The sequence below is a fragment of the Anser brachyrhynchus genome (genome assembly GCF_964034855.1).
Source record: "Anser brachyrhynchus genome assembly, chromosome: 11".
NCBI classification, from domain to species: Eukaryota; Metazoa; Chordata; class Aves; order Anseriformes; family Anatidae; genus Anser; species Anser brachyrhynchus.
The window spans coordinates 10,856,025-10,877,764 of record NC_137706.1 but is presented as its reverse complement, the minus strand read 5'-3'; the positions used below and the strand labels follow the sequence as shown (position 1 = coordinate 10,877,764).

Sequence of the window (21,740 nt, the reverse complement as noted above, 5' to 3'; positions counted from 1 at the left end):
ATTTTTTTTTTTGCTGCAACGTGTTTATTATGTGCCAAAAACTACACCACAGCTTACTCCACGCATCTGTAGGAGAGTGCAGTCTTGCCTGCATATACTACAATGAGGTAGAGACTTCACACACAGCTTCACGAAAACCCACAAAGAGCAGCTGGGATATGCAACAATGCAACATCAGCTCAGCAGGAAAGAGGGAGAAGTTATGACACTGGTTCTTTGGCACACAGCTTCCGATAGAGGGGAAAGTAAAAAAAAATAACTATAAAGTTCTCAAATCCCAGCAGCATTTCAATCGACTGCACCGTTACTTCATACATTTCTTAAACAAAAGGAAAAGTACTTGTCCCCTCTAAGAGAAAGGGCTCCTATGAACCTTCATCTGTCCACCGAAACGCAGCCCTTTTTTAGCTAGTTACAAAAGAAAAGTAAGTCCTGTGACTTTGTGATTAAAAACCTCTATCAACCCCCCTTAAGTGCAACTTAAAAAAGTGCAACAAACTATTTAAAACTATATACAGCAGCTCAGAGATCGTTTATCCGGTCCAGTTTCAAATCCAAAAATCCTGTCCTGTTCTGTTGCAAACACCTCGATTTACAACTTTCCACCAGCAGCCCCCAGACACAAATTGCAATAATGTTAAAAGCTGCCAGGAAAGAAAAATCTCTCGTTTCAAACGACTTAAAAACTGTTTAAGAGTGTAAAAAGGAACTGGTAAAAACCCTCGAGCGTAAAATATGAAATATGATTTGGTTTAAATGAAGAGCAAAGTCTCCTTGTTGTTACAGTAAAAAACGCCAGCTGAACATTCAGTTTATGCCGTTCAGATGGGGGTTAAATGAATGGAAAGGCACTGTATGGCAACTGCAAAAAAATGGAGCCAATGAGACCTGCATTATTACCATCAGTATTGCAAGGAATGTAAAAAAGCGCCTTTAATAAATAAAAAACCTAGGTGAAGGCATCTGCATAAACACCTTCTCAACACGCGGCCCTTTTTGCTTCTCGTCAGCAAACTAGGAACCAAAGTCTGGGAACTGCAGAATCGCTTGAGGGGTGCTCCCCCCCTCAAAAACCCCAAACAAAACCCGACAAAATTCACTGTGCATTAGTGCAGAAACAAAAAGACCAGCAAGTGCAAACGTGAATGTAAGATTTCCCCATTAGTCCTCAGGAAGCGCGTTCCCAGCCTGGGTCTGGCACCAGCAGGCACGCTCGTGCGCTCTCCACTTGGCAGGTTAACAAAAGGACTTTCTCCTGCGCCCGCGGCGGCCCCCGAGCCCCGGCGGCCGCTTTAGCTGGAGTCTCTGTTCTTCTGGTTGCGCATCAGCGGGCGGTGGTGACGCAGGACCTCCATGGAGTGCTGCCAGTGCCAGCAGGAGCGACAGAAGTACTTGAAGCAGATCTGCGGGGAGAGCAGAGGGCAACGCCACCGGTCAGGACGGGCGGACACAGCGCACAGCAGCCTGCGGGCTGGCAGCCCCCTCCCTGGTTTCACAGCCCACACCAACGCAGCAGCTCCGAGGGCTGCCTGAGCAGAGGGAGGGAATTCCAGCAATGCTGCCGGAGGGCTCCGCCAGCGCTCGCTGCTCTCCCACTCCCATCTCCTCTTGGTGAGGTGGAGCAGAGCATGCTGCTGCTGCTCCATCTGCCATTGAGACTCCAACAGGGAGCTGCTGGACTCTGGCCCAGCTCCTTCAGCAGTGAGCAGAGGTCAGACGGCGTCCTCTACATTTTGAGCAGGCTCAGGACAGCAGTGGAAGGCTGCCTCTGCCCCGGCGAGCAGCAGGACTGCCTCCTCCAGAGTTCTTGCTTCAACACCTCATCCTCCCCTGTGGGGGAGCACGGACAACAGGGAACCACAAACACCGCAGCCACGAGGAGCGGAACCCGCTCTTCCTTGAGGAAGTCCCCGCATGGGGCTGCCAGGAGCAGGAATGGCGCCAAGGGAAAGCATTACCTGGTCTCTGCAGAAGAAAGGGCCAGGCTGAGCGCTGCAGACTTGGCACATGGAGTCCTCCAGGTATGGGTCAATCTGAACCTGCGCAAGAAACCAGGCAGCTGGCACAAAGCGGTGGCTCCGGGCAGCCCCAGCAGGGCCATGCCACACAGGTCACCAGCACCCCTCACAGGGACACGGGGCAGGCTGTGCTGCTCGGGGTGCTCCCAGCAGCATCGCCCATCACACACACACACACGTCCAGCTCCCTGGGCTGCCCCAAAGCCTCTCCCACCAGCTCCTCACCTTTTTAGTAAACTTGGTAGTTTTGATTTCCACAAAGGCAGCGGTCACCGCCTTCAGGTAACTGCGCTGGTTGTTAAAGGTGACACGGCCAGACCCTGGAAGAAGCCAGACCACGAGCATTACACCAAGCCCACGCCCCCAGGCAGGAGCCAGGGGAGATGAGGAGCCCCACACACCACCTGCCTCCTCCACCAGGCAGGCACAGCAGGCAGCTGAGAGCAGAAAGGATCTTCCACGCCTGCACGAGCTCTGGGGCCAGGACAGGAGGAGCGGGAGCAGCAAGCTCCACGCCTGCACCTGAAATAAGCCGGTGCCGAGACAGCTCAGCAGCTTTTATTTTAAGCCTCCCACTCATCGCAGAGTCTTGCGTTTTTGCATCTTCACTGCCAGTCAGCAGTGCTCCTGCACCACTCATTTCCAGCCGAGTTTCGTTATGCTGCAGAAAAACCTATCTGTGCTCACCTACGAGTTTCCTTTCTTAGAGTAATAAGAGCTTTGGCTGTTACACGACGCTCCTGCGTGCTGGCAGCTAAAGCTGAAAGCAGCAGGGATGGGCACAGCGCAAAGTGCCACCCAGAACACATTTATGTTGTCCCCTCAGTGCTCACCCAGCGTCACAGGACAGAGGCTGGGAGACCTGGATCTGGTCTGGGGCACAGAGATCAGATCTGGGGACCCTTCCTCTCTACAAGGGTCCCTTCAACCTCTTAGTGGGATCTCTTGGGACTGCCCCCAAAAGCCACTTCAGCAGTGCCACGAGCACATCCCAAACCCAGGCCTGCACCCAGCCTTCACCAGAAAAGCCGGAACGCTGTCCATGGACAGTGATGAGCAGCAGGCAGCTCAGCATTAGCCAACTCTGAAGTTGTTCCTGCCTAGTGACAACCAAGAGACTCACGGTCCCTTCCAAAACACAGGGACCACTGCAGCCTTCCCATAGCTTGAGCCTGGAAAACTGCTCCTGATGTTCTGTTGCAGGGTTTTTCCCACACAGACCAGCGCCTTCAGTGCTGAGGTCAGCAGCCAGCGGGCTTGAGTTTGCCCCAGCTGTGTAACAGCCACAGCTGTCCCTGCTCTGGGGATGGAAGAAGAGCTCAAGCAGCATCTAAGGATCATTAGCAGCTGACTGTCTGTGCACAGCACTGAACCAAGGCAGAAAACCCTTCGGCAACACTTGAAGAGGCATTAAAAACCTTGAGCTGCTGCGGAATAATCTGGGAACTGGAAGGTGCCAGGCACATCATCTCTGCCAGCACCCCCGAGGCTTGTCTCACATCCCCACAGCCAGGTGAGGAACGCTGCTGGTAGAAGAAGCTGGCTGGACATCTGCTCCCAGAGAGGGGGAGGCAGATGGCCATCTGTCCTGCTGGCTGCTTGTCCTGCAGAGCTCAGCACCCTGGGAAGGGACCAAGCAACGGGCACCGCTGCAGCCTGTGCGTCTCCTCAGAGCGCTCCCTGGCAGGAGCAGCACTCACCGATCGGGTACTTGTGCTTGTCCGTGTCAATGCCAGCGTAGACCACCCCTCCGAACAGGTCATACATGACGGCTGCCAGGGCCTCTGCATTCAGCATCCCATGCAGAGCCCCCACGAACACTGTCTTGCTGGGATCCAGCCGCTGCGACGGGCTGCGCACAAAGTTGCTGTCTGCCAGCACCCACGGGATCACCTGCACCTGAAAGCAAACACGAACAGGTCAGCAGGCCAAGGGCCTGTGATCCCACCACCAGGCTGATCCTGCACCCTCAACTGAGGGCAGGAACCCTCCCAGGCCCTCAAGACTTCATCCCCAATCTGCAAACACCCCTTCAGTTATTGCTGTTTAGGATCCACATCCAGGACATAATAGCTCTGGAGCTTCAGACACCTCAGGAGAGCTGGGGCCTGCCAAGGGAACACAAACACTCCATGCTGCTCTGTTTCAGCCAAACTGGAATCCAAAACACCAGTCCATTGGGGCTGGCAGCCAGGAAACAATCCAGGCATGACCGATTTTACCTACTGCCTGCACCTATGTTTACAGCCCAGTCAGATGCCTCCCTGCACAGAAGCCTATTGTTGGAAGGGATCGATGAAACAACCCACCCACTGCCAATTTCAACAGGAGCTTCCATCTGCTAGACAGCTGATATAGGGCTCTGAAGAGGAGAAACTTCTGCCAGAGCTAAATCACCAGGCACAAAAGTGCTGCCAATAGCCAGACACCGGGAGAGCTGTCTGGAGTGCAATTAGTTTGCGCCTGTCCAGATAAGACCTGAATCTCAATTCTTTAACTCTACAAACTTGTGCAGCTGTACCTGATCTACAGCTAAGGCCCCGCACACCAGTGTGCCAGTCCAAGCCCTTGGCTGCCACAGCGCCTCCACCGCCAGCGCACCGGTCAGCCAGCCAGGGCTGCGCTGGGCAGCAACTGCAGATCCAAAATATCTGCCTGCAGCATGCACAGGAGCCATCCATTCTGCGAGCAGGCAAGGTCTAAGAGAACCGAAGGGATGGAAGTGTCTCTGCAAACAAAGGGATGCAGAACTGATGGGCCTGCTCACCTCTTTGCAGCGCATCCTGCGGCTGGACATCTTGAAGTAGTATTCACTGAGCCCGTCAGGACTCAGCAGGTCCTGGGAGCATGCCTGGAGCAGAGCACGCACAGATTTCTCTGACTCAAACACCAGGTAAACATATCCTTTAGAGATGAAGGGAGAGGAACCACTGTTAGAACTGCAGTGGGGGAAGACCATCCCAGCTTGCAAACACCTTCAAAACCACTCTCAGATAGCACTCAAAGTATCTGCACTGCATCTCCCTTGCAGTCCCCAACCCTTCCTCTTGGGAGGCAGCGTTACTCCTGCTCGAGCACCACATACAGGATCCACTGCTGATGCACAGAGCTGGGGAAGAGCCCCCTGCAGCACGGGGCTGCTCCTCTCCATCAGAGGTCACCACGCTCAGGGACATCTGGGCCACCGCCTCCTGCAGGCACATCTAGACATGGCACGTGGCCGCAGCCAGCCCAGCCACAGCACGGGCCGCAGGAAGGCAGGCTCAGCTTCACACTTCAGAAGTCTCATCCCAGGAACATCAACACAGAGCTTTATACCACTGTCAGTGCCAACACTGTGCCTCGCGTTGCTTTGGTGGCTGAGCAAGGCCACTAGGCACTGCCAAGGCTACAAACCAGCCACCGCGTTCGTTATGCTTTAACTCATTACTGCTTACACATCAGCCCAACTATTTCAGACAGGATTAAGCCACGGGGCCATTCAACTCGCTGGTGCCCGCAGCTTGCTGCGAACACATTAGTATTCACTGTGGGTGCTTTACACCAGGGGCACACATGCCTTGTGTGCCTGCACCAGCAGAGGAGGCTAACAGCCACCACTAGAGCAGGACAGCCCCACGCTGGGCTCTGGAAGCACCAAACAGGGGTTCTGCACCCCCACGCTTCCACCCAGCCCTCCTAGGGACAGGTTAGAGGTGACAGTGCTCCGCAACCCTGGTGCTGACCCCAGTGCGAGCGGGACATTTACCCTAGGGTGCTCTGTACCATCCAGTCACCAGCATGCAGCCGTACCATCCCAGCATCCGTGCTGTAACATAGCATGGGAAAAAAGTAACCCTACCGTGTCGCTATTACCTTTAGGCATATTACCTTTGGGAGGGCAGCGTGGGTGTTTGCCATCCTTACCAGGCCACTCCACACTCAGTGAGCCAAACACACGGAAGGTGTTGATCAGTCCAGCTACACACGGAAGGAGAGAAGTCAGTGCCCCCTCAGATGGCTCCCCCCTGCAGCCACCTCCTCACAGGGCTCTCCTGAAGGCCTGAGCAAGCTGTACACACACCGTGCCACATGCAACCGTCCACTGCGCCACCATGTGCTGGCAACTCCAGTGGGAGTTGTGGCTCTTTTCACACAGCTTCAAGCTCCTTCCCTACCCCCAAGCTCTAGGGGAACTGGCAGCAGCACCCCAGGGAGGATGGGAGCCCACCTGATGCCAAAACCCAAGGCCCGCGTGCATGGCCACGGCCTGCTCACCTTCCGTAATGTCCCAGGGGACTCCACCTAGGAACACTTTGCAGGAGTAGACAGGGTTCTTGTAGTTTCGGGGAGGCAGCTGCCCGCTCCAGGTGCAGGTTGCTTCATTCACAGCTTGGACAAACAGGCAGCACTCAGAGGAGGACCGTAAGGACCACATCCCCCCAGTTACCCATTCAACAGAGCTGCACCAGCAGTGAGAGGCAGCTGCCCAAACAGCCTCTGCCTGTTTTTCCACCAGCTCATGGACCCTGGAGGCCTGCATGGAAGGTCTGAGCTGCTGCAAGCTCAGGGCCAGGCCACCCGGTCCCCTCCCACAAGCCACCACCAGGCACTGAAGGCTGCTGAGACCCACCACCTGACTTACCTGCTGCTTGCCTATGCAGCCTGGCTTCTCTTTCAATACTGAAGGGGTCTTCTGGAGAGTCCAGGAGATCCCAGGAAGGCCACGCAGAAGCTCCAGGCCATCTTTTCGATGCACTGGCTGGGGAGGAAGTTGCTGCAGCCAAGGCAGCTTGATCTTGATCCAGCCGTGACCCCACTCCCATCTTGAGGGGGTCTCTTGACACCCCACTGAGGGGCAGGAAGGGCAGAGGCGGGGAGATGCGAAGGCTTGACTGCAAGAGAAACTCCACATTAAAACCCGGCTTCCCAGCAGGAGGACGTAGCACTTGAAGTCATGCACCACACCAGGAGAGGAGGCTCTGGGGATGCTCCTGCTCTGACTGAGGTCTGGCAAAGGCAGGAAAGCCACTGCCTCACCTCACTGGGGAAGACCTGACCTTCCCAGAGGAGAGTTGTGCTGCCTGCCACCAGAGATCCCAATCCCCACCCCATACGGGAGTTAAGGAAGCAGCAGTGCCAGAGCAGAGCCAGGTGCAGCTGAGGCCCTGGCTTTACACTCCAGTCCCACGGAGGAGCAGCCCACGCCATGTGCGGAAGCACAGGGCACCCTGCTGGCACCCGGAGCTGCTGCTCACACTGCAACGCGGGCGGACCCAGCTGCGCAGACTGGGTCAGCGAGACAGGCGCTCGCCTTGCTTGCCGGCTTCCAAATTTAGCTGCGCTTTAGGGAGCACAAGCAGGCTAGACCCAGTTTGCTGTGGAAGAAGCAGGCCTGCGATGGAGGAGCGCAGTCAAAGTGGAAGGGCAAGGAAAGGCAGAGACTGGAGCTCTCAAGAAGCCCAAGCTAGAGGCAGCTGCACTACTCGGCCACCTCACTAGCAGAAGCAGGACAGACACCCTGCCACACACCAGCTCAAGCACTCAGGCGCTCTGGGAGCTGCCTTAACCCATTAGGGCTGCAGGCACTAGGGCAGCAGGCACAGAGCAGCAAAACATTTAGAAGAAAAATAAGGATTCTGCTAGGCTGTTCTGAGGGAGGACCGCACAAGCTGCCCTTCTTCCAAACCCTGGGCTGCAGGAGAGCCTTGCTGCATCACTGCATGCATGACAGCTCCCTCAGCATTCCCCTCCCAAGCAGGCAGGCCGCAGCCCCACACATCTCCTGCGCTCTCCAGAAATGCAGGAGACACCATGCACCAGAGCCCAGGCTGCAGGGAGCAGGTGCAGGCCCGCGACTTACAATCAAGTCCGAGAGGTGGTCGGAGCCCGAGCTGAACCCGCTGGTGTCTGAGTCGGAGGGGCTGCTGGAGCGTGAGTCCAGGAGGGAGCGGGAATCCAGGCGGGAGTTCCTCAGCGCCGGAGTGGAAAACTTTTCCGACAGGTCTGAGCCGATGGGGTCTAGGGGCAGGAAACCCATCGGGGGCTTCCCCAGGACGTTCCCCAGAGGGTTACTCAGCATGCTGAGAACTGCAACAGAGAAACGCAGCCTGTCAGCGCCGCAGCACAACGCCTCCTTCCTCCTGGGCAGGGCCCAGGAGATGCTGGGTGCCATCGCCCTGCATGCGGGCGGTGAGGGAGGTGGCAGGCTGGGAAGAGCAAGGCCTGACCCACCCACGTGGGATCCCACGGGGGCATGGCTCCAGCCAGCTCTGGACAAGAGGAACAAGTCTCAGCAAGCTGAACACGTCCCCAAATCAAATGACAAGAGCAAAGCATTCAGAAATGGTTTTAATTATTCAGAGGCTGCGAGACAAGGCAGCCTGCCCTGAAGCTTACAGTTTTCAGCAAAGCAAGTTCGGGATACACACGATATCCTCAGCCTCACAAGGTTTTAACCCAGGTTTTCAGGAGCTCTGGTACAGAAGAGGAGTAACAGTCTAAAATGCTGTCCAAACCAGACATTAAAAGAAGTGCTACCACACTGAGGTGCACTACAGCCACTAGACACCGGTGTCACCCCAGTTCCAGAGAGCCGCCGAGGGTACGCGCAGCGCTGGGATGTACCTGCCCCAAGCCCCACGCCTGCTGGGAGCTGGCACCTCTAACCTCACACTGCAGTGAGGAGCCTCAAAACAGCAACAGAAAACTCAGCCAGGCACAGGCAGGTCCTCGAGGCATCTATCTGAGGCAGAGCCGGTCCGCAGGAGCTCTCAGCTCCATCCACAGCACCTCCCTGCATTTGCGGAGCTTTATCCCCAAGAATTTCCCCAGGAAGAGCACAGACCTCTTCCTTCCCCCATTTCAGCTGTGGCACAGGACTGAACTCAGCACTGTGCTAAAAGGAGACTTGGAAAGAGACCATCTGCAGGGTAAGGTCACGGGGAGCTTTTCAAAAATATCTGCTCAGCTCCCCCCAACACACAGACAAACCAGCAAAAGCCAGACTGACCCCGCAGCCACAGGAAGCCTCAGCAGTACTTACTGTCGGCGGAGCTCGAGCAGAGCAGCCCCGCGAGCGGCAGGAAGCCGAGGGAAAGCTGCTGCAGACGGCTGAAGCCGGGGAGGAGACTGCTCCCTCCTCGTCGCAGCACAGAGCAGGGCAGAGCAGAGCATCTCCCAGCCCAGGCGAGCCGCACTACGCTGGTTCGCTGACTTCTCTGAAGCCACGTGATGTGTTTAAAAATACAGCCAGCGTATTGTTCAAGGGAGACAGCTGAATTTGTTAAACAGGCTCAAAAATCTGATTAGTCACTAAACAGTACAAGAGTCAAAGCAAAGCAGCTGATCCCACGGCCCAAGCTGCACAGCTGACAAATGCTCCAGCACTGATGCCCTCCTCCACCGGGCTCAGCAGGTTCGTAGCACTGGTCAGCAAGCAGCCCCACACCGACCCCGTGTGCGGTGGCACTCCTGGAGTGCTACAGCAAACACCATGCTGACAGCTAGCAGGCAACGCAGTCCTGTGCCTCCTCTCCTGGCTACAGCGCCACTTTCGGAGGTTCAGGACCAGAACCCCATCCAGGCAGGACCAGCAAGGAGTCAGGGGCACATCAGCAGCCCCCGGAGGTGTTACGGGGCTATCAGTAGTGTCACCCCTCATCTCCGCCACCATGCTGGCTTGCTACAGCCGCAGCTTACACATTTGCTCCCAGGATTGCTGGGATGTCACTGCAGCTAGAAATAGAAAAACAACGAGGCCGAATCCAGTGTCCGCAAGAAGCGGAATTACTGGCCTTAAAAGGATCGAGTGCTCAGGTGTCTGAAGAGCATGGGGCACCTGAGTTTCAGCACCTACCACCACGCTGGCTACAACTGACCCACTCCTGACCTCTGGCCAGGAAGCGCTGGCATCCTGCTGTTAATGCAGACAGGACTCCATCCACTCCAGCAGCTTTCCGACAGATCCCACAGGCAGCACTGAGCTATGGGCTGTGCTGAGCTTGTGGCAGACCCCCACGCCCCAGTGGGTCCGAGGGCTCATCTCAGCACCTACAGCCGCTCACAGAGCCACGGAGAGGAAGAGCTGCCAGCCAGGCTTGGCATTTGCTCCTTCATGCTCACTGAGCGATCAGGTTGCATCCCCTGAAGCCAGCCCTTGCAGGTAGCCTAGGAAACATCCGCACTGGAGACCAGATCTTGTTTCTCGCTGCACCCCTCCACCAACCTGGAGCGCTCACACGCAGCTCCCTGCTGGCAGGGTCACCCGCTGAGCCCCCTCCTCAGGGAGGGCCCCACCAGAAAAAGCCACCCACCCAGACAGAACCTCTCAAGTCATTTGGACCACTCGACAGACATCCAGGGATGTTGCCTCATCTCCCCTCCTCCCAAACAGGGAGCCTGCAGGAGAGGAGACTTTAACCATCTTTAGTGCATAAGCAAGATGCATCAGCAATTTCCGGTGTCAGGAGCATCCCTGGAGATCCTGAAGTGGAACAGCAGACACCAGATCATTTTCTTCTTAGTCTAAGCAGTTAAAAGCCAGTTAAAAGCAAACAATCAAGTATTTTTCACACTTATGTGGGAAATTCCAGCCTAAGGGTCCACACGATTCCCATCCACCTGCTCACACAGCAGCCCCAGCGTCCAGAGCACGACGGGTGGCAGAAAGCTTCTGGAACTTTTCAGGCCACCACTCGGAGCTGCAAGAGAGGCACATGCCAACTCTCCTTTGCAGGGGACAGCAAAACCAGTAGCTTTTAATAGAAACTCCGCTCTGACTTTTGACTCACTGCTGCAGCTTTAATGACTGAATTCGGAGCCAGCATGCTCCATCTCTGAGCACGTCAGCCAAACGCCGACAGATTTAAGAGCTCTGTGGAGCAGTCTCGACACCCGCATGGCACTCTTCCAGATCGCAGGCGCTCAGGACGCTCTCTAGAGAATGAGCATTGGAAGATCCAGTCCTGCTTTTCCTAGTAAATGCCATCAGGACACTGCTGCTGCAGTGTGCCCTCTTAATTCCTGCATCATCCTGGGGCCCCGAGAGGTACGAGCATCTCGGACCCATCACACCCAAGCCACACGTTTCACAGCAGAAGTACGCAGCCACACAGCCCACAGCCACGGCCAGGCTTAACTCTTTCAGCCAACTCCGCCCTGCAGACCCCAAGTCATCTCTTGGCCCTGCTTACAGCCACGTTTCACATGAGCCCACCCCATCTCAGACCAACAACTCCCCCAGCACAAGCCGCTGTTTGCAATGTGCTCCCTGGGAAAGGAGCCCCAACAGCAAGGCATCCAACACCCAACGCAACCAGACTCAGAAGAGCTTTTATTCTTGCATGCTCCAGTTAGATTTACAATTTAAGATTTTCAGCACCTGCTCAGGATCTTGAAGCATATGGCTTTCTTCCCCGCATACTGTTATTTACAGCCACTTAAGGATTAGACCTTCCTGGTAGTTTTGACCAAGCCTATTTTACAAGAAATGGCTGTAAAGATGAGCCCTGAGCAGCCAGGCTTACCACTGCCAGCGGTTCAGGGAAGGACTCTGGGCAAATAAACCACCTTACCGCTATGCTGATGACAAATGACGCTTTACTGCCTTGAATAAGACCTTAAGATAAGCAGAACACTAGAGACAGAGCAGCCACTGAATTTTTATTCCCAGTGACTCGAGCTGACAAAGAGCCCTGCCACCATTAAGCTGTTCTCGAGGACTCCGGCCTCAGCTTTGGGCTGCAGGAGACCACCCAGCAGAAGGAGCCTACAGCACATTCAACACAGCTGCTAGCAGAGCAGCGCCTCTGCCCCGTGGTGCATCTGTTCTAGGCAAGTTACCCAGAAACAGTCTTGCCCAGAGCAAAGGCACTCATGTCACTCTTCTCACATCCCTCTGCTCAAGATCTTCCCCATGCCATCGGAACACCAGTGGAGGCTTCCCCACAGAAGAAGTTTGCTGCAGGGCGGCACACACTGCTCTCAGCCCCCTCACAATTGCAGGTAGCCGCGTGCACGCACACGCACAAGAGACTCCCGTTCTGCCGAGCATAGTGCCAGGCCCCAGATTCCTGCATTACAGGCAACGTCTGGCACCTGCATGCTTAATGTGCGTGCAGTCAGACACCGCTTTTGGCAGTGGCACCGAGTGCTAGATGAGCACAGGCACCCACTTTTTGAAGTCGTGCTCTGAATACATATTTCAGCCTTTGAAAGCTCGCTGCAGGGCTGGAGGAAGCCTATTTAGAAGGGACCAGAACTTGTACAAGCAGGTCAACAACGCTGAGATGGTCGCTTCTGCTGGCTGGCACCACCAGCAAGGGTAGAGGCAGGGACATTTCAATCTCCAAACACTACTCACATTGCAAGCCTACCCCTCTGCCCTGATCTCCTTTTGGAGGCAGGGGTGAAGAGATCAATAGGAGAACTCTCACCAGGAGGAGCAGAGGAGATGATTTTCAGAGCCACAGCACTTCTGCTTCCACTCGGTGACACCTGCCATGCCCAGAGGCTGCAGAGCTGCATGCACATTTGGGGCACGGCGGCGGAGGAGGGAAGCAGCGTGACCAAGGCCCTGGAGACTGAACACAGTGCAGTTTCTTTGTCATTCGCCAAATAAGCTTGTAGAGGGGAAAAAAGGCTGATGTCCCAAACAATAGCCTGCTGCAGTTCCAGAAAAACAGCTTGTCTGCAGTTTTTACCGCCCAGCCAGACTCTACCCATGTGGGGTGGGAGCAGGCTGACTGTTTTAGTCAGCCAAAAAGCAGCACCTCCTACAGACACGAAGCAGCTTCATGGCATGAGAAACATTTGCATGTCTGAAAGGCAAACGGGCACCTTAACCACCTCCTACAGTTACAGCCAACGTCTCTGTAGTTACGGCAGCGACGCAGCCAGACAGGCTGCCAGGGTGAGTTTTCCCCCTCCATCACAAACAAGCACCAAGCTGCTTAGAACTCGGCCTGCTCAGCACAGGGAAGGGGGGATCCGTATTCCAGACTAACCTCAAATGGGGTTTCTGCACTTCTCACCTGCATCCATGGCACCTTATGCTGCCTGGGGGAGCCAGCATGCCTGCAGTTACAAAAGACACCCAGGATCACAAAGAAACAGGTAAAATCTGCAAAGAACTGCTAATGGCAAAAGAAAAATCCTTCCTCCTAAGCAGAGAAGCAATGGGACAGTGCCTGGAATGGAAAAGGGGGATCTGCAGCCTTAAGTGTTCAGAGCTCACCCGAGCAAGACCTAGTGCTACTGATCAGAGCGGCAGCACGGATACCTCCCGAGGTCTTGCTGAAATCCTCCTCCTTCCATTAAGCTCCCATCACTCCAGATGGGGAAGAGTCACCGCTGTTACGAGAAGAGCTACCTGAAGGCAGAGGCACAGAGCTGCACATCACAACACAAGTCTCAGTCATCTCGAACCAAATGCCAACATTCAAGAAAAGTAGAGCCCAGACCAGATGTGATCAAGCATCCACTTTGCCAGCAGTAACCACTGTCTAATCAAGAGACATCACACAGCCCTTTTTTTTTTTCTGAACTACAGAAGAGGAACTCTGCCCTGACGGATTCTTCATTTGGGACAAAGAAGAACTGAGGATATTCAGGCAGCTATTTCTGGTTTGCTAAGAAGGGGCAGGGGAATAAAAAAAAGCAGCATGATCCCACAGCTGAACCGCAGAATTAGAGTCAGGACACCTGAGGTCTATTCTTGGTTCTGGCACCAACATGGTAAGTCACTTCCCCGGCGTGCCCTGAAAAATGGAAACAGCAGCAGAACCAGGAACAGAGGCTTATTGCATTAATGTTTGAGAGCACAGGTCCTCCTCCTGCTCCGAGTGTGCAGGACCTGGCTGACAGCAAGCTTAACTGCTTCTTGAGGCAGGGAATTTACTACGATGTTTCTGGGAGGGGAAAATGGATGCCCGAGGTAGATGTAAAATCAGCAAGGACAGCTAAAACATGATTCAGGATTTTAGAAGCGCGCAGGTAATTGCATTCACTAAGCAGACTGCCACAACTGCATTCGTCTTAAGAGATCAGAACAGTGAAATACAGCAAGGTTTAACACGTATCAGTCCCAGAGATATTTAAAAGCCAACATATTCAGGTCAAATTCTGCACAACAAGCTTCAGTTTTGCAAGCCTCAAGAACAAACACTTCTATATTTAAGTACTAAACTCCTCTCAATTATCTGCTGCAGCGTCCAGGGTGCAAACTCCGCAGCATGTGTTAGTTTCCGTGATAACAAGGCTGAGGCTGACTCATTTTCGCTGCTCAGCTGTATCACAGTTTGTGGGGTGTCAAGTCGATCAGGATACCAGCTTGAGGAAAAGGGAGAGCTCTTTGGAGAACGATGGGGGAGCAGCATGCTGGAAAAACCCCTCTGGGCAAAGGGAGAGCAACTAAAACAGGCTGTTGCCCCAAACACAAGCCTCTTTGGGAAATGGCACACAAGGAGGGGAGCCGGGCATTTCTCCATGGCCATCTCACAGGGATGGCGGCTGCTGTGCCCGAGAGCAGCCTGAGCTGGCAGCAGCACAGCCCTCACCTGTGATTCAGCTGTTCTGCCAGCACCTAAGGGACTGTGCACAAGAGGCGCAGACATGAGGTGCTGAGCCTCAGGACGTGGTGCTGGCTGGAGATGCTCCGTGCTGGCCCAAAGAATGTTTCTTTTTCTTCAGCCCCCTTGGGCTATGCTGCTTTTCCCAGCCTGTCCCATTCCCCATATGGAGTCTTGGAGAAGGCAATTTGTCTTGAGCCCACAGGCAGGCAGGTTCAGACCAGCCGCCCTCCAGCAGTGCCCTCACACAGCTGCAGGTGGAAGCACTCAGCCTTGCACACACTGCAGGGTTTGTAACAATGCATGGAGATAAAAACACATTCGGGACTTCTTCTAAGAGCTATCATGTTACAACAGATGAGCTGCAGCAGACAGAGCCTTTCATACCTCGCTCTGCCCAGCAAGTAAGCAGCCCTTCCACTGCTTAGACACCTAGCAGCTCAAGGGCTGGAAGAAAACCTGTCTGCCCTATCCCTCATTTGATTGGCACAATTTTGGGGATGAATTTTACCCCAGGCCAGAGCTTGCACGCATCATCTGAAACACCCTGCCACCACCTCCAATATCAATCACAGTGGAAAAAAAGACTAAGCTGCTAGTCGCCTAGGGCTGCTCAGAGCCACCGAGGAGCAGCTCCGATGCTCTCCTTGGGAAGGCACACACTTGTAAGGCTCATTTCAGCAGCTAGATGAGAGGCACATGCTTTGAACTACAATCTGGTGTCAAAAGCTTATAGGGAAGCTCCACAAGCCCCATGTATTTGTATACACCGGCATCACCAGGCGATGAAGCAACAGACAGCTTGTCTATGAAGGGTGGAGATCTGCCAGTGCTGGAGCATTTTCTCCACCACACCTCCACCAACAATCAGATGCTTGAGAAGTCTGTGCCTTCCTTGCACCCACACTCATCCGCCGTTACCTCCACAGGCTCGGTGGCCAGGCAGCAGCAACAGCCCCTTGGATGCTCAGGAGAGCTCACTCAAGCATCCTTCCCTCCCAGGAGAAACCAAGGGAAAGGATTTTTGGTGGGGCGTGCCTGCTCCTGCAAGCCATCTCCAGCACAAGCCAGGAAGCTGCCCTGACCCACTTTAGCTCCTGCTGGATGCAGGCAGAGATGCTGGGTAGGTTCCTGTTCGAGTTGCTCACCTATTTGCATCTTCTGCCTTATAGCATCAGTGCAAAAAAATCTGTTTAGGAGAAGCTGCTCAAATGGCAGATCTAAAAGCTGGATTAAGAGCAGCTTCCATTAGAAACCAATTGCAAACTTGGAGTTTGGATACTTGTTTTACTTATTTGATACATAAGTTATTCTGTTAAGGATCAAGCACTGCTGCCGCATGAACAGCCTGCAGCTATCAAGTGCTCCAGGCTTTCTGCTCCTCAGCACGGCCAGCTCTGGCCAGCAGCTGAGAAATCAGCCCGTGGAGTGTGATCAGCCCTTACTGAGACATCCTCAAGAAACAAGTGCCCATTAAGCATCCACACCAAGTACGTCCTCAGAAAAGCCCTACAGGAGCTAAGAGGGCACAGGGCAAGCTTTTAGGCAGGCCGTTGCATAGGCACCACTGCAGTACAATGGGCACACAGGAGATCCTGCGAGGCAAGCCAGCTTCCAGCTTGGAAAACTGGATATCCTCCCTTATTGCGTTATTATAACTAATCTCCACATATGAGGCACTGCAACTGTTTGTACTCCACCAGCAAGCCCTGAACAGCAGGCAGTCTTCCCCAAAAGGGCCAGGGCTCAACATAGAGCCACCAGGCAGCTCATTCTCTTCTGAAGACGAAAGGTGCTGAGCACACGAGACCCAGGATCACGCAAGATCCAGGATCCCCAGCGCCAGCAAGCCTCTGGTTATTGCATTGCCCAAGTCACACACAGGTCTGAGGCCAGCAGGAGGTGATCACCACCTTGGGCCAGCACAACAGATATTTTGAGTCTTTCCAGACAGGCTCCCCCATCACTAGGGAGTTAGAAAAGTCCTTCCCAGGTGCTCTGGTGGCACACAACCTGGAGTTATCTGATGCTGAGCTCTTGTCACCCAGAAAGCCTCCTCTAGCACAAAACAAGACCTTTGCTACAGACTGGCTGCTGAAGCCACTTGTCCACAACACAGCAGGTGGACACCTGGACAAGCAGAGGGGCACTGGAGAAAGCACCAAGCTGCTGCCCTGCTTGGGAGCAGGCACTTCGCACCGTGCTGCAGCACAGGTTAGCCCAGCAGCAAATTAAACAGAATGGATGCCCTGGGGACTTCCTCACCCAGATCCTGTCCCTCCAGGGTCTTCCTCGAGCTCTGCAGCTGAGCACTCCAAGCAAGCAGCTCCAGCCCTGCAGGAAGGGCAGCACCAGCTGTGTCATGCTCGTTAGCAACAACCACCCCAGACTGATCAGCACCACTCACCAACCTCCTCTGTGGCCATGGCACACACCAGGACAGAGTCTGGATCACCCTGCAGAAAGAGGGGTGCTTCCTTCTGCCAAAGCTAACCAGCTCCGGAGAAGGTGTTTTCTCAGGTGCCTGCCACCACAGATACAGCATGTTGAAGACAGTCTGCGAACAGCTGGTCCTGGGGGAGCAATGTGCAGGTCCCTCTGGCTGTTATTGGGAAGAAAGGCTAGGAGTCCATGGAAACAGACGTGCTTCTTCCTGTGCAACAGGTCTTGTGTCTTGAAAGACATCCCCCTTCAGGAGATGATGGGCTTTTGCCTTGCAGGCTTTAGAGCCTCCTAACAAAGGCCCCGGCTCCCTGCCAGGCAGCGCACAGACGGCCTGCAGCCCTAGCCCAGCAGACTTTAAGCAGCCGCAGATGACCAGCACATTCACACTTACTACAGAAAGAAGTCGCTGTGCTCTGGGAAGCAGCGGAACCGAGGCTGGGGACATCCAGCAGCGCTGTCCCACCACAGCCCACTGCCCCAGCTCCAGAGCCGTAACTTTCAGGCTCAAGAATGAGCTGGCCTCATTCTGAGACGGACATGGCTGGAGCTGCAGCCTCAAGAGGGGATCCAAGACCAAATCCGAATCCGTTGCCGCACCAGCAGCTTCAGGGCGATGCTTAAGAATTCGGTGACATTTAGGAACTGCACATCTGCTCAGGCTGTACTCACCCAAAGACAGCATCCCATCCTCCAGGATGGAGGCAAAGCCACCATCAGCAATTTCCCAAGACACTGATAGCAGCATTCAGAACTTATTTAGGGGCAAGGGAACAACAAGGGTGACATCGCAGAGCAGAGCTGACCCTCCTGAAAACACCCTGGCAGTGTCATCCCACCCCCCCAAGAGCCTGTGCTCAGCAAAAAGCCTCAGAGACTGCAGATCTCTGAAGAGGGGCTGAAGGATTAAGCCCTCTCTTTACAGAGACATGAGAAGAGCAAAGAAGTCTGAAACTGACACCAAGCACTGCTCACACCTGTGCTAGAGCCTATAGAGGCCACACAGCTCAGGGAACATGACAGAAAGCTCCTCCAGTGCACTGGTACCATGGCAAGCTTCACATTAACAGACTGGTTTTAGGATGATTTCCCAGTGGGCGAGTCTGCCTGTCCCACATAGGGAGGCTGAGACTAACCCAATATAGGGCAGACCAGGCCAGCCAGACCAAGCAGCTGGCACGCAGGCAGAACACCGGTGAGGGAGCCGTGAAATCCACACTGCCTGGGTGCTGCTGTCACCAGTTCTCTGGGCAAGAACTGGAACAGGACCCCATTTGCTCGTGCTCCTTTAGGAACAGGAAGGATAAAGGATGCCACCAAGGACAGTCCTGCCTTGCTGCCTCTTACCCCTTCCTTGCCTCTGCAGAGGGAGGAACACAGAGGTCTTGAGGCAAGCGGCTGCCTGCTGCTGGGATGCTGTAAAGGGGAAACGCTGCCTCCAGAAAGACAGCTGGGATGCCAGCACTGGAAGTGCTTAAGGCCAGTTTCCTGCAAAAGCCCCTCCCCAGGCCACCGAGCAGCTTTCTGGGGCTCGATGAAGTACTTCCAGCCTGACAGATCTAGTGGCAGCAGCGGGTTTGATGTGCCTTCCCAGCTATGAGACAGCAGTTCACTCCTACAGCCAATAAATGCAGGCGGCTCCAGCCTGCAGCAGCTGCTGCCTCCCGGGGAGGCTCTCTCCAGACACCAGCTTCAGGGGCTGGCAGCGCGTCTGGCACGCTCTCAAGGGCTAAGTACCCATCCTCGGTGCGTTACGGTGCTGCACCCAGAAGGAAGGCGCGTTACAAACAGCCTGGTCCAGCACGGCAGTTCCAGCATCCCTTTGGGAAGGGGGACAGAGGCAGGAGCAGAGCATACAAACCGGCCTCACCGCACCCTGGCCTCCTCTGGTGTTGCATCGGGTCCCGCTGCGCCAAGCCGTGCCATGCCACCGCCCCGGGTGCACAAGGTGACACCAGGAGGGTGTGCAGCCAGCGGGTCCTTCCCTTTGGCTCAGAGCTCCGCACTGGCAGGGACGACAGGCAGCAGAGGAGGTCCCAGCTCATCAGTGCTCAAGCACAGGCACTGCAGGGGACCACATCAGCAGTATTTTTAGCCTGATTGTTACTGTTTTTTTTCCTTTTTGCACTTCCACCCTCCCAGCCACCTCCCCATGGGTCTGCGCAGCTGAGTCACTGCTGGAACCTTCCAAAGGCATTGGGTGCCAGCAGCACCTTCCCTCCCCAGCCCCTAGAGACTGCCCAGCACTGACACAGCCTCACCTGCCCGCAGAACACCCCCAAAAGAGATCCCAGCCCTGGGGAGCAGGCTCATGCAGCCTCCTAGGCTGCAACGCTGGGCGCTAGGAGTGCCTGGACATGAAAGCACCCGGCCCATGTCCTCCTTTCAGCTACAGCATGGCGAGGCCACCCGTGAACGTCCGCCAGCTCCTCAGATCTACACAGCTCACAGCCCCAGGAGCGCTCCTCTGCCACCCGGAGAGGAGCTCCCCAGTTTTCAGGAGGTGCTCCTGAGCTACACGGCCTCCCCTCCCACGGAGCTTCACACTGCTGCTCCAGGGCCCTGGCAGAGCAAGCAGCCATGGCTCTGCAGCCGCAGGGAGCATAGGCAGGCTGAAGCCATACCACAGTCACACACAGACCCCCAACATTTCACTTCCCCAGTGAGCAGATACCATCCCCACAGCGCTTGGAAAGGGACTGGAACAACTGGGCAGGCCAAGGAGCACGCCTGGCCTAGCTGCTGCATGTCCTGGAAGGGAGGGTGGGATGGACAGGGGGAATGCGGTCTCAGGACACCCCAACCATACAGCAGGGGCGCTCCGAAGGCCTGTGTTGCTTCCCTGGAGGAGCCTCAGCTGCATTTGGGCTGGTTTATGCCCCAGTCATCCCCACCTCCTATACCGAGGGAATACCAGGAGTGAAAGTGAGGAATTCTTCTCCAGACAATGCTGGGTGCCACCTCCTAACAGCTGCTGCTACCACAAGCACCCAGAGGCTGCAGGCCACCCAGGCACAGCCCCTTTCCACCACTCCTCCCAAGCCTCTGTGGCAGGAGCTTCAGCACAACACACTGCAGTCCGCAGGGGCACTAGGCACAGCCTCTGCTCGCAGGGAGGTCACCACAGCACCTCCAAATCACCCCCAAAATTCACCTCCCTTACAAAACCAGAAGCCCCCCACCCTTGGAAGCGCACACATCCCCCAGCACCACAGTCTACGCAGCTCAGCCTGCGGCACACAGAAGCCTGCCACAGGCTCATGCAAGCGCTGCTGCCTGCCTGGCAGAGCACTGCAGAGACGTCCGCACCTCTGCCAACGCAGCCTGGCAGGAAGCTGGCCAAGAGAGGGCTGGGGACGGCCGCACCACATCAGGTGGGGCTGGGACACCAGCACAGAGCAGCCACCCCAGTGCGTGACAGCCCCAGCCCTGCAGCGCTACGCCCCAGCCCCACATGCCATGGTTAGTGCTGGAGGGACGGTTCAGCACCGACACGGCCTCCTTTAAGTGATCCTTTACATTATGGTCCTATAACACAGCTCAGGGCCCTATAGTCTGCTGGCTGCCATATGGGGCTCCATGCACAGCCTGTTCTAAGGCATCTGTCCAGCCCGCAGCACCGATAACTCCCATTCCTCCATCCCCCCGCGATGCTTCAGCGGGGGTTGAGCTGGCAGTGAATCAGGTACAGGACACGCAGTGAGCGTGGTGTTCCCTGGCTCGTTCGGGGAAACCCAGAGAACCATGTGCTGGAGACTTCATACAGCAACCGCAGCCCGACCGTAGCAGACCCTGGTTGCCTGCGCTAGGGCCCGTGAGCTGTCTTGCGGAAACTGGATGTGGGAACTCGAGCGAGCTGCGCTGACAAAGCTGTCATTTCAAACTCCGCCACCCCACGAGCGATTTTTACGACCGATGCAGTGACATGCTGTGCTGTGTCCCAAAAGCTCAGCTCTGCCTGTCCAGGGGCAGCACCCCATCAGAGCACACACAGTGTAAGCAGCTGGGCATTGGAGGTGGTCTGCAGCACCCCCTGGCCCCCCCAAACACCCGCACGGCACTGCCCAGGGGCTATCTACATTCCTGTCAGCAGCAACTTCATGCCTGGGGCCTCTTGTGTCACCCAAGTCTGCGCAGAGATGCACTACCCTTTTAACAAAGCAGCAGCGTGCTGCTATAAAGGGATGAGTTTCTGTAGCAACCAGGCTGAACTTGTACAAACTCTGCCAAAGCACTAGATCTTTCCATGGACTGCTACTTGAATGAGCACGCCAGCGCTGGAGAAGCCGGTCCTTACAGCCCCACAAGGCTGGGAAATGAACACGTCCCTCTCTACCACACCCCCTGCCCCGCAACAGGGAGCTGCATCGAGTTTGTGCACGAGGCGCCCCTTCCTCATCCTGCGCGCACACGGTTTGACAAAGAAGGCCGGTACCTCTGCAGGAGTTAACCGAGCCTTGTGTGGTGCTGGGGAGCGCCCAACACCCCCAGGACTCCCCTCCCATCCCAGCTGGGAATGCAGCACTAGGGGAAGGGAAGCCAGCAGCACGGCTGTAAGCCCACACCCTGCCGATCATGTAGGTTTGCACCGGACCACAGGGGTTCAAGCGAGAAGCCATTCCGCTGCACCTCCTCCAGCCCGCTGCTCGGAGCGGACCGATGCTTCCAGCCAGGGAAGGCTCCCTCCGAATCCTCCAGGCTGAAGTTGTTTGCCAGGTGCTGGCTGCACCTA

General features: G+C 55.5%; 1 protein-coding gene across 11 annotated transcripts in view; it reads right to left on the bottom strand.

Annotated features, from left to right (window-relative positions):
* Nucleotides 1-46: 46 nt before the first annotated feature.
* CPEB1 (cytoplasmic polyadenylation element binding protein 1) overlaps nt 47-21,740 on the bottom strand; it is a 36,379-nt gene continuing 14,685 nt past the window's right edge. For 9 of the 11 annotated variants that reach the window (XM_080607365.1, XM_080607371.1, XM_080607370.1 and 6 more), the window contains 9 exons: nt 7,861-8,087; nt 6,643-6,892; nt 6,276-6,389; nt 5,874-5,978; nt 4,786-4,922; nt 3,719-3,917; nt 2,244-2,338; nt 1,959-2,039; nt 47-1,403 (listed from right to left, as the gene is read on the bottom strand). In XM_080607365.1, the coding sequence (XP_080463491.1) occupies nt 1,293-1,403; nt 1,959-2,039; nt 2,244-2,338; nt 3,719-3,917; nt 4,786-4,922; nt 5,874-5,978; nt 6,276-6,389; nt 6,643-6,892; nt 7,861-8,087 (1,319 nt within the window). In that variant the 3' untranslated portion in view covers nt 47-1,292. Of the gene's footprint in view, nt 1,404-1,958; nt 2,040-2,243; nt 2,339-3,718; nt 3,918-4,785; nt 4,923-5,873; nt 5,979-6,275; nt 6,390-6,642; nt 6,893-7,860; nt 8,088-9,042; nt 9,193-21,740 lie in introns of those variants that run through there. The other 2 variants (XM_080607367.1, XM_080607368.1) reach the window with 2 other exon arrangements.